The sequence below is a fragment of the Argiope bruennichi genome, chromosome 7 (genome assembly GCF_947563725.1).
Source record: "Argiope bruennichi chromosome 7, qqArgBrue1.1, whole genome shotgun sequence".
NCBI lineage: Eukaryota > Metazoa > Arthropoda > Arachnida > Araneae > Araneidae > Argiope > Argiope bruennichi.
In genome coordinates this window covers 105,158,578-105,174,392 of record NC_079157.1, presented here as the reverse complement: position 1 = coordinate 105,174,392, position 15,815 = coordinate 105,158,578, and the positions used below count along the sequence as shown (strand labels likewise).

Genomic DNA, 15,815 nt, shown 5'->3' with positions numbered 1-15,815 from the left:
GTATTCTCACTTCACAGTCACCCGTATAGTTCTAGTGCAACAAAATTTAAAATAATTGAAGGGATGCAATGATTATATTAAGAGGATTTCTCGAGTTATAGTTAGCCAATTAAGATATAATATTTTTTATAAAATGAATAAAAAATCATAAGCATTCATAGCAAAATATTTAAGTAATATTAAATATTTTTGGATGAAGGTCAATGACATTTTTTATAAATTAAAAAGATCTGAAATGAAGTCAAGTAACAATCTCAATAAATAGAGGCAAAATTTTCAAAATTGCCTTAACTCTTTACCTGTGGATTAATAGTGTCATTTTATTAAATTATAATGTTTTCTTCTTTTAACCAGACTGATCATAGATACAGAGGTAATATCTGTTGCTTGCTTTTTCCTTTTTTTTTTATTTTTAAAAGTGTGGTTGCAAGGTTTCTTTTCTCGATAACTTTCAAATAAAAATGAGCAGTTTCCTCTTTCTTTGTTGCTTTTTCCGTTTGAATGCGTTAAAAAAAAAAGCTCGAGCTTTGCGCATGAAATGTAAAATGATACGTTTTAGCGAATTAGTGTTTTTCTAGTGTAATATCTACGGATACACAGATAAAGTATTCGTTTTCCTCAGCTGCATCTGAGTGCTGGTAATGGAGTTGTCAGACTGAAACATTTAAAGTCAACATATAATGCTTCAGCTATTCAAACGCATTTAATGATATGCTAGAGTTATCAATATAGAACATGTTTGACCATCTAATGTATGACTAATGAAAAACGATGGTTGATGCGTTTTAAAATTTAGTGAATTATTCATTTTCTTAATTATATTCTGTGAAGACTCCACAATGTTCATGCATTGGAATTTTCGTTAAGATGTGATGCATCATGTGGCATGTAGTGGCTTCGCATAACTATTGCATATTCTGCTAATGGGAAATATTTCATTTTAACTGACAGATTTTCTTCTGTTTTATTTCATAATTCAATATTTAGTCATGTTTATATTTATGTATTAATGTATCATTAATTTTAAATTGCTTATATTATAGATTATAAAATTATGGATTTTATAGTATAGATAATTATAATAATGATTCTCGTCATTTAACAAAAAAAAATATAGTGGCTAGGTAACAAGTAAAATAACATGCTAGGTTGGACTAAAATTAATGATTGAGACTTCTTAATAAAAGATATTTATAGCTCGAAGTTTGTTTGTTTTTACATTTGTTATTTTTAATTTATTTTTCTCTACTTGGTAATTCATCAATCCATATAATGACTATTTAAAATGTTAGTCTACCTTAGTGAAAATATAGGTAGATTAATATATTATAAAGTGATAATCATTCTAAAATTTTAAAAACTTTAGTTTTTGTAATCCAATTATTTATTCATATGCGGTTTTGTTAATATTAATAATCTATTATTTCAGATGCTGGTAGTCCTGGCAATATTGAACCTATGACAATTGGTTCTCCTGTGTCTAGTCCTAAAAATAAATCATCTGCTAATCAGAATTATTTACCTCCTTATCTTTTTGGAGAAACAGCTTCATCACCTGTAAGTTATATATTCATTGTTTTCATAGAATTGAGTAATACTAGAAAGCCAATAATTATAAGTCAAGAATCCAACCTTGCAATAAAAGATTCATCTCTACAGATTTAAAACATCATGCAATGTTTCAAAAATAAGGTTATTATATTTAAAAATAGGTTTAATTCTAGAATCCTACATACTTGGTCTCTGTATGTCCTGGGATATCCTTTACTAACCTGATTACATTAAATCTGTGATCAAGTGATTTGCCATTTCTTTATACTGATCATATATATATTTTTGATTTCGTCAACAACAACAAATTCATTTCCAAATAAATTGTATTGTATTTATTAATTCTAATTTTTTTTTCCTAAAAATTGATTGAAATAAACATATTAAGCCTTTTTTTTTTTAAATGTTTACATAAATTTCATTTTCTATTACCTCCTATTTCTATTAATTATGTTTTAATTTATTAATAATTTTACCTTTATTATATATTCTTAATATCTCGTTTTTGTGATTTTTAGACTTTACTTGCATTTTGGCTATGTTAAAATAATTGTTTATAGGGAATCGGTAAGCAAAGTCACAATTTAGATTCCAACTTTTTTTAAAAACTCTTTAATTGATTTCTCACAGTTTTTATAAGTATATATTTTTGCTAATTTAAGGAAAAATTTATGAACTGTATTTATTGGTTTCTCCTTTCACTGCTATTTTGAAGATAATAAATAAAAAATAAAAAAAATGACAGGCTAGTAAAATGATAACCTTTATGATAGGCTAGTAAAATAAAAATAAAAAATACCAGTACAAGCATTTCTTTTTTTATGTTGATTCAAAACTGATAAGTATGTTAACTAGCTTTCCTGTCACTTTAAAATAGGACAAAAAAAATTTTATAAATTAAATTTGTAAGCTATTTTAATTAACTATAAAAATACATTGTTATAAAAAGAATTTGATACAATATCAAATAATTAGAGATAATAAACGAGAGATTACAAATTGTAAATAAAATTATAAATCAATATTTTAGATGGATAAGTAATGAATTTTTCTTGTGTGAAATTTTGAAATCTATTTGTTTTTTGGCATCATTCTAAAAGAAAGTAAAATTTATTAAGACCTTGTATTAATATCATGTTTTGCTTAAAAATTGTGCAACTTTTTGAAACTGACCAGTCTAAGGATATAAGAATTAGTAGTTTGAAGGAGGGGAGTGTAATAACAATGCATTGTAAAATAAAGGTGAAATTGTGAAAGAAATTTTGCAAAAACTTTGAATTATGTATTTGATATACTTACTTTCTTTGTATTTATTTCTGCTACTAGTTTCTTGAAGGAATTGAATTTGAAATTTCAAAAAAGCCATTTACTAGAATTCAACCTTTTGTATTCTATATACTTTTACATTCATAATGTCACCAGCGATGTAAAATGTTAATTTGTAATTGAAGTTAATTGATAAGTGCAGGAAAAAGGTATATTGAATTACTCTTGTTATATATTAACTCGACATTATAGGTGTAATATTTAATTTTGTTCTAATGCTTTCTTTGTTTTTAGAAGTTCAAATTTGTGTGATTAGTGTATAGCACAACAATGAAAATGAAGTAAAATGGTCCAATCTGTTAATGTTTATTTTGTATTCAGAGTTCTAGATTTTAATATTCATTATCATTTAATTCATTTTGTGAATGTATCTTTTAATAAAATATCTTTCAGATCTCGTCTCCTACATGGCATACACCTAGTAAACAATCAAACATATCAACCTTCCAGTCTTCTCCTGTTATAAATCAAGTTTCCCAGTTTAGAGAACAACATATTCCTTATCAATCTGCATCTTCTAGGTAAAATGATTATTTATGTTTAGAAATGTATGTTGTACTGAAGTTAAAACTGTACTTGCAATTCCATTAGTTTAAGGAGGAAGGAAAGTTAAATACAAAACCAATCATTGAATCTTCAAATTCCTTGTTATTGGTTTTTGAGAAATGAAAATTTAACTGTTTGATTTTTATTTTTTATTTTATTTATTTATTTATTTTTATTATTATTATTTAGATTGAAGAATAAAATGGGAGCTTTTTGCTCCACGATTTAAATTTTAACATTTATGTATAATCCTGAGATTCCATTTACTTTTTATTTCATATCCTAACAATTTCATTGAACTTGAAAATGTTATTTTCTATTCTTTGTGAATTGTCTAATTAGAAAAAATATAGGAGGGGGGGATCCACAGAACATAAGATTGTATTATTCATTCTGAAGGAATTTAGTCTGTTTGCCTTATGCTCTGTAATAGTTTAATATATTTGTTTCCTGTGGCTGAGTGTAGATCTTGGAGTCTATACAAGAATATACAGATGCATTGTGAAATAGATAGTTCAAATACATCTGAAGGTGTTGAATTTTAAAGCCATTATCATCAATATCACCTTCACAATGATTCGTAAAAATAAAGATTTGGATTTAAAAAAAAATTTCTTATGAATGATTACATAAAGAGTATTAAAAAAAAAAAAAAACTTGAAGCAAAAATAACATTTTTATTTATTTTTTCAAATTAAATCAATTTATAAATTTTCTGCTCTTAAATGGATTGAGTCAGAAAATTGTATTTTATAGCTATTTGAAATATTGTAAGAGTTGGTAGTAGCTACTGGTAGAAGGGGGATTTTAAAATATCTCATTTGTTTGATATTTTTATTTTTTATGATTTAGTTTCTCTCGTATTTGATAAAATTATATATGAATATCAAAGTATTTATTTTAATATTTTTATGAAATATTAGTTAATATCTTTAAACAGCACTAACATTTTTGTTATTTTTGATTGACTTTTATCTTTCTTGCTTTTATTAGTTCAATTATAAGCACTCCTAATCCTGTTAAGAGTGGAGGGCCTCCTGTACAAGGTCTTCTATACAGTACACCAAACCAGAATGTTTCTTTTGATGCTTCTCAGGTAAGAGTTTAATATATATATATATCCACTTTTAAACTGCTAATTTAATAGATATTTTAATTAACAAAGATGAAATTTTTAAAGAGATTTTTTTTCTTTATTTCCTTAAATTTATATATTAAATTCTAATACAACTTTGTTTTCATAAAAGTTTGCACTAAATCTTTCCTTACTATAATTTGTGGACTTAGTAATATGTGTTATGCATTATGATGCTTATGAAATAATAAATCAAAGTAATATTATTCATGTGATAGAGCCTTGAGAAAATAATCCATTAACTTCTGATAGTAGTGATTGTTGGTGAGGAAAATATCCATTTCTTGTTGTTCAGGTTTCTATGGACCAGAAAACGTGTTTTTTTACTTTGTCTTATTATCATTTGGTAATTGCTTTAACAATTATTTGCTTTTCAAATCTTTTTAACAAAAGATATCATTTATATGCACTGGAATTTTTTTAGTTTTATGCATCATTTAGTATAAAAAGGCATTAAAATATTTGTAATATTTTATTTTATTTTTTTATTTTTAGCTGAACAATACACCAAGTGTTGCAGATAGAATAGGTATTTTCTATTTCTTTAATTTCTTTGCAATTACAATTCACTTTCCTTATTTTTTCATCACTGTAAAAAAAAAACTCTAAATTTTAATTGAAATTTATTATTTTTGTTTAGTTAGAAAAAATATATGAATGTAAAAGCTTATAAAATGCATGCAAATCAACGATTTAATTTGTGGCAAACTAGGCTGGATTATAATAGAATCAATTTAAGAAAATGTGGGAAAATTTCTCTTACTATATTAAAATCCAATATTTTAATCATGGATCTTTCATTTATTTAATCCTAATTTTTACAGCATAATTTATTTCTACTTTACACAGTGTTTCATGCATATACATTGCTTTCACTAATAATCATCCATCTCTTTTCTTTCTTTTTTTTTTCCAGCATGTGATAATCATAATTTTAGTGGCATATTGACCCCTAATAAGTCATTATGTGTTACAAATACATCATATCTATCTCCAGCTCAGATAGATCCATTTTATACTCAAGGGTAAGTTTTTTAATTTAAAATATTTTGCTATTTAATCACTGAATTGTAATTTAATTATAGTGAAAGTAGAAAAATATCCATTCTAAATTACTAATATAAATTTTAAAAAAAAATATTTTTCATGATATTATCACTCTATTTTTAGAGACATTCTTAGTATAATTTTCAATATAATCCTTAACATTTTTCTCCCAAAGTTATATTTTTTAAAGTAAAAAGTTACTTAATTTACTTTTATTCTTAAAATTATATATTATTCTTATCCAATGAATGAGAAGGTGCTATATTATGACCTTCATGTGAGATTTTGTCTTCAGGGATAGAATATTTTAGGTTTGAAACATAATTCAATTTAAACTCAACTATGCGTAGGAATCTTTAATAAACGTGACTCGTATTACTTCATTGTTAATTAAGAAGAGTTATATTTATGCAAAATTTGTCAGGATGCTGCTAGGGTGTTTGTCATCTGACCAGTGTTCAAAATTGCTATTAAATTCTGCCCTAAATAACTATCGTGAGGCTTTAAATTAGAACAATAATCTAAGTTATGTAGAATATAGCGCATTGCATTACTACTATGTTTTAAAATTATTGCATTTTTAAATATGCAAGTATGTTTTCATAAGATTTAATTATATGTAAAGTTATTTTTAATTTTAGTGAAGCATTGCAAAATAGTGATCAACTTGATGAATCATGGATTACTGTATTTGGGTGAGTCATTAGATGTTTCTGTTTTATTTTTAAGTACTTAAGTTTGCATTCATTATAGTTTCTTGAATTTCATTTCCTGGGTCATTTTAGAATTGCATTATTGCATAATAAAAATATCCTTTTGAGTATTAACTTTTATACAAATTAATTTATTTGAAGAGACTTGCAATTCTTTAAAATACATTTTTTGATTATTTTTTTCATTGTATACTATCTATAATATGTGATGAATATAATGTACAAAAACACATCAAAACTGTATGTCAACTCAATTTATACTTGCAATTATAGTAATAGCTTTGATATAAATAAAGTATTTGATTTCATTATAGACTTAAAATCAATTAAAAATTTCAATATTCCTGCTAAGAACCCTGAAAAATATTTGTTGCTCTTGTAAAGAATTCTAGTGCTTAAATTCTATTTAAATGTTAGTTTTTTTCTGTGCACGGATTGTACAGAAAAATACAGATTTCTAAAAATTTGAATAAAATAACACCTTTGAGAGTGCGTGTAAGATTTCATTTGAATTGAAATTTATTTTTCATTATTTAACCAATGTATTAGTATCTGTGCATAGCCAGCTCCAACTTCTTTATTCACTAATCAAGATAATTTTCCATCTGGTCAGTACAGAAAAGTTAAATTATAGTTTTATTACCTAAGGATGACAATGATCTTACATGTTTGTAACTATTCAATTCTGTGTCTTACTCTTAAATTTCTTTGTAAAATTCTTATTCATCTAGATTCTTTACTTCTGTATTGATTCTCGGAGACCTTAATATTGAAATTTCCCTAAGCGATTTTCATTTGTTTTAAAAAATTATTAGCATATTGATTCTTGTCTACTTTGATCATTAGTAGAACTGTTGTTAAACTATTTAATCCTGTAAGAAAAATTGATTTCCTTATAGATTTTTTAAACACCAAAGATAAATTTATTTCTGCTGCTATTGCAAAAGATGGCACAGAGTGGTGACAGAATTGGAATATCAGAAAATTCAAAGAATTTTATTGATCTGGAAAAAGCTGTGGAAGATCGTGGAAATTGGTTAAGAATATCTAAGAATTGGTGAAAATTGTTCAAAGCTTGCACATGATCAACAATTTCACACTATAATCTTTGTATACCTGTAGCTTAACATTGCCAAAATTATCATAGCAACCATAACCAGGGACAGTCTTCTTTTAAATATGTAAGGTGACTTTTGTAGAATTTCATTACAATGAAAAAAGTGATAAATGAGGCTAACAGCAGCCCTAATTTGTTAAGAACGATTTTTCGCTTTTCAAAAAACAAAGAGTGAATAAATTTTGGTTTGATAAGAACAATTATTCATTCCGAGAAGAATTGTTTACGACAGTATTTAAGTTAATAATGGAGTAAGTAATTTTGATATGTCAAAACAATTAGTTTTATGTGCAAGGAATTCATGAGCCAAATATGAAGAGTATAAAGAGAAAAAAATGAAAGGAAGAAAAAGAATTAAGTGAAAATTTGGAAGAAAAAAAAGTATATTATCAGCTCTAAAAATTAAAAGCAATCTTCATAAGCAGCTTATAAAGAATTTAAGGAAGATTTGAGAAAGGAATAGCAAGTCTAAAAAATTTTGCAAAAAGAAGCTTTCTAGCTTTTTAATTCACTTAAAGCAATACTAGTTTTTAAGCTATTTTTTATTTGTAATCTAATAGGTGATATTTCAATTTTGAAATTAATATTTGATTATTATTCATTACTTAATTTATTATTATCTTTACTGAAACATATCTTAGGTGCATGTAATCATCAATTTTTATATTTATGCTGCAACAGATAATTCTAGTGCTTATGCAAAAAGCACTTATTAATTATTGAACTGTTTTAAAATTTTGAGCAAAGCTTTGCTGTCAACGTAATTTGTATTGCAAAGAGTAGTTTTAATGCTTCTTGGAATTCTTATACAGTTTTAGATGCAACTTATCTTGTTATAATTTCCAGTATTTTCTTCATATAAGGAATGTAATCTATATGGATTTTAGGACGTTAATTTCATTTTATAAAAAAATTAAATTGATTCTGAATAGGGAGGAAGCCAGGAAGTTAATATAATTTGTAGCCATAAGACAAGAAAATGTTGGGATTTTTTTTTTTCAGTCTCCATATTTATCCTGGGAAAGTATTATGTTTTTAAGTTCAGATATGGGGGGGGGGGGCTATTTATATTGATTGATTACATTTGCAGTTCAAAATGTGTTTTGCTTTATTTGAATGGTTTGAAAAAGAATCTGGAGAGTTCATGAGATTTTATAATATTTATTTATAATTATGTAGCTGAATTACTTATATAATAATGTTGAATTTATTTTATTATCTATTAAACTATTAATTTCATTTTCTTAATTGGCAGCTTTCCACATGCTTCATCTGACTATATCTTGCAGCAGTTTTCTCAGTATGGAAACATTATTGAACATAAGGTATTGTTTACTTTGCAGTTACATAAATATTGTTTTTTTTTATTATTGCTATCAAAATTATAACTGTTCTAATAATTCTATTTTTGATGTTGGTTGCAAACTTATTTGGATCTTGAAATTTTAACTTTTAATTCAGTATTTGTTTTCATTATGCAGCATCTGTATAAACTCCAGTGCTTTATAATCTTTCATTGAATTTTATTTCTAGCAATTATTTTAAATATGTTGTAATGTACTCAAAACCATGCTATTTGCATTATAGTTTTTTCATTTAAATTAAATTTAATACACTTATAATGTAAATAAAATTTTCTTTTCAGGTATATATTGCTGAAAATTTTTTTAAAAATATGTAACCGAGTCTATATAATTGATAAAGAAAAAGTGGGCAAACTGTAGAAAGTTTATCATTCTAAATATAGTTCAGCAAGTAATTTTTCAACAGATTTATTGTATTTGCAGTTCAAAGTCTGTTTTGCATTATATAATCTAAGGGATTGACAAATCCTTCTAAGGCATGTTGGACCTACAAGCTTTTGGTTATTTTGCACAAATAGCAAGTATATTATTATATCCAGAATATTGCTCCACATTTTGCGAATCTTAGTTTTAATTTTACTCTCATGTGTCAAAATTGTAATATTTTTATTTGATGATACATTATATATTACCAAATTAGAAATATTAAGTTTAAATACAAAAGTGGAACAAAAAAAAAATGATTAATCCATCCTGAAGACTTTTTCAAAGGTCACCCTCAGGCTGGGATTCAAACCAGTATATATTGCATAACTTTTTGAATTTAACCAATTTAAACAGACCTGAACTTATTTATTTATTTAAATTCATTTGTAGAAATTTTGTATTAATTTATTTACGTATAAATTTTATGAATTTATTGTCATAGCTTTCTCCAACTGGAAATTGGATGCATTTGCGATACCAGTCTAAACTGCAAGCCAAGAAAGCTTTAAGCAAAAATGGAAAAGTTTTCAGTGGTAATATAATGATTGGTGTCAAGCCTTGCATAGAAATGGTAACCATTTTTAATGCTTCTGTATTTTCAAGTGCATAAATTATAACTCTTTAAGTGACAGAATTGGTCTTTTCCACTCTTAATGTTTAGCTTTGAACCAATTAACCTTTATTTATACAATTTCTTAAAATTGTTAGAAAAGTATTCTAGAAGTTAGAGGTTCCAAATGGATAGTCCAAATAATGAAATAATATAATCTGTATAACGTTTAATCATTTTTAAAACTAATTTCTTACATATGAAAAATATTTTTAAAAATAATAATTGGTTGCTTAGAGGTTTGATTCACAATTTTCTAACTTCGTTAACTAATTGAAATATCTAATGTTTATTGAGATTAAAATCCTTTATTATCTAATACATTTTTTAATTAAATGTAGAATATCAATCTAACTAGGTGATTTTTAAAAATTGTTGCTAATATTATTATTTCTCATGCTAATGTACCATGTTTTTTTTCACAAATGCTGAAATATATGAAAGATTGGCTGTTTTTTTAGTGATTTACTTATACTTTTAAGTTTAGCATAGCTCAAACCGTTAAAGTATAATGGACACTTTTGGAATGTACAAAAGAGGGTGGAAAAGAAAATGCAACGAAATAGATCTAATAGTCTTTTTAAAGCATTTTGGAGCCATGAACCAATTTAAAAAAGGAATGAGGTCAACTTCATTACTACTATTCAAATGAGCCAATTCCTAAAATGGCCAGTATAATATAAATCTAATAGGAGAAACTCATTCGAGATTTTGAAAAATCTTTGTTTTAGAGTTCCTCGAGTCTGGAAAAGACATTTTTTGAAAATGTCCGTTTGTCTATGACAAAGACAACTCAAAAATGCTTTGGGCTAAGTGGGTGAAACTTGGTTTACGATCTATACACAAAATTTGTAGCTTTCTATCAAATTTTGAGCAAGTCTGTCCATTGGACTGTTCAAATATAAGCTAACACAATAACTACCAAATGAAAAGAGCTAAATTAATAAAATTCAGAACACCGATTTAATACCTACAATGTAGACACTTAACAAATCTTGAGCTAAATCTAACAAAAGGTTACCATCTATACTTTCAGAAACGTGTTTATGTGATAACCCAAAAATTTAATGACTTAAATATGCCAAATTTAATATGGGATTTTGTGACTACAATTGTAGTTTTGTGTCAAATTTTAGTTTCACTTGGTTGGGAAAACTAAATCCCATAAATTCGATTTTCAGATATTAATCATATGCTAAAGTTTTAATTGCCAAAATTTTCACCAAGTATCACATGGTAGATTCACCAAAAATGCTACATTAACACCAAAGGTGAATATTTCTTCACTATTTTATGCCATGCAAGGCATTTTCTTGGATAATACCTTTTAGAGAAGGTATGTGGAAAAAGTTTTGAGGAGGCAATTTCCGCTGGTTTTGAATGCCTGTTTTCCAACTAACTTTTCATCATATATGCATAATAACTAATGAAATGAATATAAGTTAAAAATGAAAATAAACTTATGCATATATGCTGGTTAAATTGGGATAAACAAAATGAAATGCAACTGAAAAGAGGAAAAGCAAACTAGAAATGCATATAATCAAGGAAATGAAATAGTTGAACAAAACGAAATGGACAAATTTCAAAGTTCCAAATTTCAACATTTTATATCTTAAAATAAAGACTTATTGCTTTAAATATTATTTATCTCTTCTTTAATGTGTTCAATTAAATTAGTTCATGTGAAAAAAATTATTTTAGGACATCATGGAATCGTGTAAAGAAAATACAGTTCAAGACACAAGCCTTTTATCTTCATCACAGTCAGTTCCGACAGATCCTTTAGAACCTACGAAGCCAAATTTAAAAAACATAAGACCATTAACTCAGGCATACCAAAGTCCAAATGCTCAGTCTCAAGTAGGTTTTATCTGCAATTATTCTTTTGATTACCAAACTGTTACTTATCATTTTGATCATTTATAATTTTAATTATTTTCCTATTTACTTACAGATAGTTGCAACAAAACCCTCTAGCTTAGTCTCCAAGGCATTTGACTATATATGGAAATTACATTGAATGTGTAGATGAAAGTGTATAATTTATGGATTTTGTTTGCAATTTACTTTGTTATATCTGAAAATAACTACAATCATTTGATGATTTAAAATCATTGCCAAGTTTTTAATGTAAATAATAATGTAATAATTTTGCATCTTTTAATTCTTATGGGAAAATCTCAACTGTATTTGTTAAATATTGACGCATGTAAAAATAAAACATAAGAATTTCAGACTGATCTGAAAATAAAATTATTTTTTAACTTTCTGGTGATGCGTTTTTATTTTCTCCTAGGTTCTCAAATTTGAATAGTAAATTTGCAATAGCAATTTCATGCAACTGACTCCTGTCTCAAAATTCTATTGCAGTTTATTTACAAACATTTTTAATAGTGTACTCTTTGATTATAATGCTGAGTAATGTAAAGTTAAGTATAGATAGATGTTATTGCTGATAATGTTTCCATTGAGTAACTTTCATTGACATAAATTAAGTAATATTAAACAAATTTAAAAAATAAATTGGAAATAAAAAGCAGTGTAGTAGGATTATTTTATTTCATTCAATCAAACAACCATTCCTCTTGTGTTAATATGTTACGAATTTTTCATGCTATATTTTTTTAATGCAAAAAAAGTATTTCCTTCAGGAAAGGAAATTTTAAATAAATGATGTATAAGAAGGTTACACATTGCAAATGGTTCTCTTAATATCAGGAAAGGTTAAAAGCTCTGTAGGATTTTCTCCAATCATAATTGTGCATTAATTCGCAAAAATTCTTTTTTTACGAAAAAAATAAATTCTAGCAATCCAAAATATTATACAATATATTATTTGATGTGAAAACTATCCAATATCTCCAAAAACTGCTTGACATTTACTTCTGTGATTTTTCACAGTTTTTCAGTAAAATAATACATTTATATTCAGTGGTATATTAAAAGCCATGTGCATTAGGACCCCGAAGTAAAGACTTTTGTTATTATTTTAATATTGCGATGAATTATTTCCAACTAACCGAATGTAAAAGTGAAGTTGCATTAATTTCACATGCGTTAGTATTTGAACCATCTAAATTTCCTGAAATGAAAATCTAAATTATCTATTCAATGATGAGTTTTCATTTTCAAAAATTATTGAATACTTTAATTATTGTTAGTAATAAAAGAACACTTCAACCAATATCTTATTTCGTTTTCCGAGAATCACTGGCATTCAGTTAGCTATTTGGCTAGTTACTTGATGAAAAAAGATGTAAATTATTTTCTATATCTGTCCACTCTAATTAAATATCTAAAGTCAATAAGAATGCTTTTTCATCTTTGACCTACCGTTTTTTTTTTTTTTCTTGTATACGAAATATAAAAATAGAAAGTATTGTAATTATCCAAAAAATTACACCTCAAGGTTCTGACGAACTTTTTTTTTTTTTCTCCCAGATCACATTGAAATCAAAAACCACATTTTTCGAATTATGCCTGTGAACATAACTATAAAAGGGTTTGATTTGAACTAATTTTAAATTGGTATGTAGGTTTTACAACAAATTTATAAATTTCTATCATATTTTGAATGAAATCCATTCTTAGGAAGCATATCTATTCGTCCGAGTGCAAAGAAACATAACTTCAAAATGCAAAAAGTTTGAATAATATTTTTACTCAATTTTAACAACAAAAATTATTAAAATCCTTCTATGAGTTGACCATACGTCGGTCTGTACATTCCCATCTACTTATATGTGATAACTCGGAAGCAAAATGGCTTTAGATAAATGAAATTTGGTATGCAACCCTGTTACTAAAATTGTTCTGGGGCAATTTTTGGGCCGCGGTGGCTTGATGGTAAGATATCGGCTTCGGAAACGGAGAGTTTCAGGTCGAGCCCCGATTCCATCGAATAACCGTCGGGACCAAACGTCCTCCCACTGGTGTGGTATGAAAGTTTGGAGGAGGGTGCCAGATCAGGTGTCGTCCTCGTCATCTGACCGCGGTTCAAAATTACGCGGTTCGTCCCAAAATAGCCCTAATGTTGCTTTAAAAAGGGACATTAATATAACTAAACTAAATCAATTTTTGGTTTCAGTTGGTCGAAAAAAGATGTCGAAAATGCGTACTTAATGTTTCACCTCTTTGCTCTGAAGTACAAAATGCTCATGGCGTTAAAGTTTTGCCCAAATTTCCCGATTTTGTTATGAAAAGAATGGAGTTGGGGAGGTATCATTTTATTTGTAATTTTTTTGGGCGGCCACTCCTGTCGGATTGGATTATCTGAGGTTTAGTGTATATATCGGGTTTTTTTTTTTTTTTTTTTTTTTTTTTGCTTATTTGTTTTTTCGATATTTTTTTCGTTTACCGATATCAGAAGTGTAGCACGAGGCACACTGATTGCAATTGAGTTAAGCACATATATGTTCAATTATGAAAGTTAGTGCCTTAAATCTCAAATTACATATTTTACGTTTTCCAGGTAAATATAGAGAAAAATTTGTCTGGAGAACATTATTTATTGTTTTGAATAAAAGGTTTAACTAGTAGTTAATGTAGGCATTCTTTTTTTTTTTTTTTTCAACTTATTTTCTTTTCTGCTAGTAAAATTTACATCACGAAAAGGTGTATATGCAACCTGATATTTCGCAATGTCACAAACATCTGCAAAGAGTTAAACACAATTTTTACAATTTATTTTTATGCTTATTTTTGTAAATTGAACGTTTAAATTTTATTTGATACACCGAATGTTATGACGAGGAAATAAACTATCCTAGAGCCTGGAACTTCATAAGAGAATAAATCTCGAAGAAAAATTTCTAAGATAATTAAGGAAAATTCTGCAACTTAATAGGAAAAAGAAATCATTGAAGAATTTCAAACTAAGGAAATAAAAGCTACTTGAAAAGAGGCGAAGAATGGGACAATCGTCCATATACAGAAAGCGAATGACTTTATTAAAATTAATGTCTGATGTGTAAAAACCATGCAACCTTGAAATAACTCGTGTATAACGGCAGGCAAAATATGATCAGCAATATTACATAAGGGGAAGAAAACTTTGGCGAAATTGGGATGAGTGAGGATAGAACCTGGGACCTTGTGGTTCGCTGCCCAATAACATGACCATGATACAGAAGCAATTGCTCGGGTAGCGTAGTGTTAACTGGCTTATATGCTATTCACAACAGACTCTCCCTCCAGTGAGACGAACGATATGGCTGATGATGCGCCTGTACCCATTTCAGTAGCGCTACCGAGCGAGCGTGTGTGGGTGAGTGGTTGCTGATGCTATTGCTACATCAAGTGAGTCTGACGACTTTGAGTTGCTGTGGGTAGATGGCGCCACAACAGCTACACGAAGGTTGAAGGTTCATCGTCCGAGGTCACCAATGTTACGGATTGTGATGTGAGCGGGGATAGAACCCGGAACCTTGTGGTTAACAGGCCAGTAACATGACCATGATACAAAAGCAATTGCCCGGGTAGCGTAGTGTTAACTGGCTTATATGCTATTCACAACGAAACATTCATTAACCATAAGAAAAGCTGACTTCACAAACAAACAAAAAAGTGTGTGGAACGCTTCCACTTATGGCATTCAGTAACGAAGAAAGCTTTTTGTTTTGTTTTCCCACACGTGTTGAATACGATAATTTGAAAGCAAAAGTATGGTCATGAGGGTTTGTTTACCGAATGCATTAAAAAATAATAACAAAAGGGAAGAATTCGGAGAAGAAACTCTGAGTGAAATAGATCCCGGGATTCCAACACTACTAAAATACAATAGTAAGATTTAATGTACTTTTCTTTTCCCTCGCTTCCTCTATTTTCAACAATGTGCATTGTCATTTATTGGAATAGTTAGTTATCCGGAAGGATCACTATGAAGTGCATATTGTGCCATACTTATTGCAATTCAAAAGACCTTCGACCTTTAATTGATAGTATTTTAGATATAGAAGAATTTATTTAACTTATGCCT

At 27.4% G+C, this 15,815-nt stretch overlaps 1 protein-coding gene across 1 annotated transcript; it reads left to right on the top strand.

Annotated features, from left to right (window-relative positions):
• The first annotated feature begins 234 nt into the window (after positions 1 to 234).
• LOC129976752 (nucleoporin NUP35-like) lies at positions 235 to 12,067 on the top strand. The gene is made up of 11 exons (XM_056090485.1): positions 235 to 373; positions 1,430 to 1,557; positions 3,271 to 3,398; positions 4,417 to 4,519; positions 5,054 to 5,087; positions 5,475 to 5,583; positions 6,247 to 6,300; positions 8,691 to 8,760; positions 9,668 to 9,796; positions 11,540 to 11,698; positions 11,793 to 12,067. Exons 1-11 carry the CDS (start codon positions 334 to 336, stop codon positions 11,856 to 11,858), a joined length of 1,020 nt encoding a protein of 339 aa, XP_055946460.1. The 5' UTR covers positions 235 to 333; the 3' UTR covers positions 11,859 to 12,067.
• Positions 12,068 to 15,815: the final 3,748 nt, after the last annotated feature.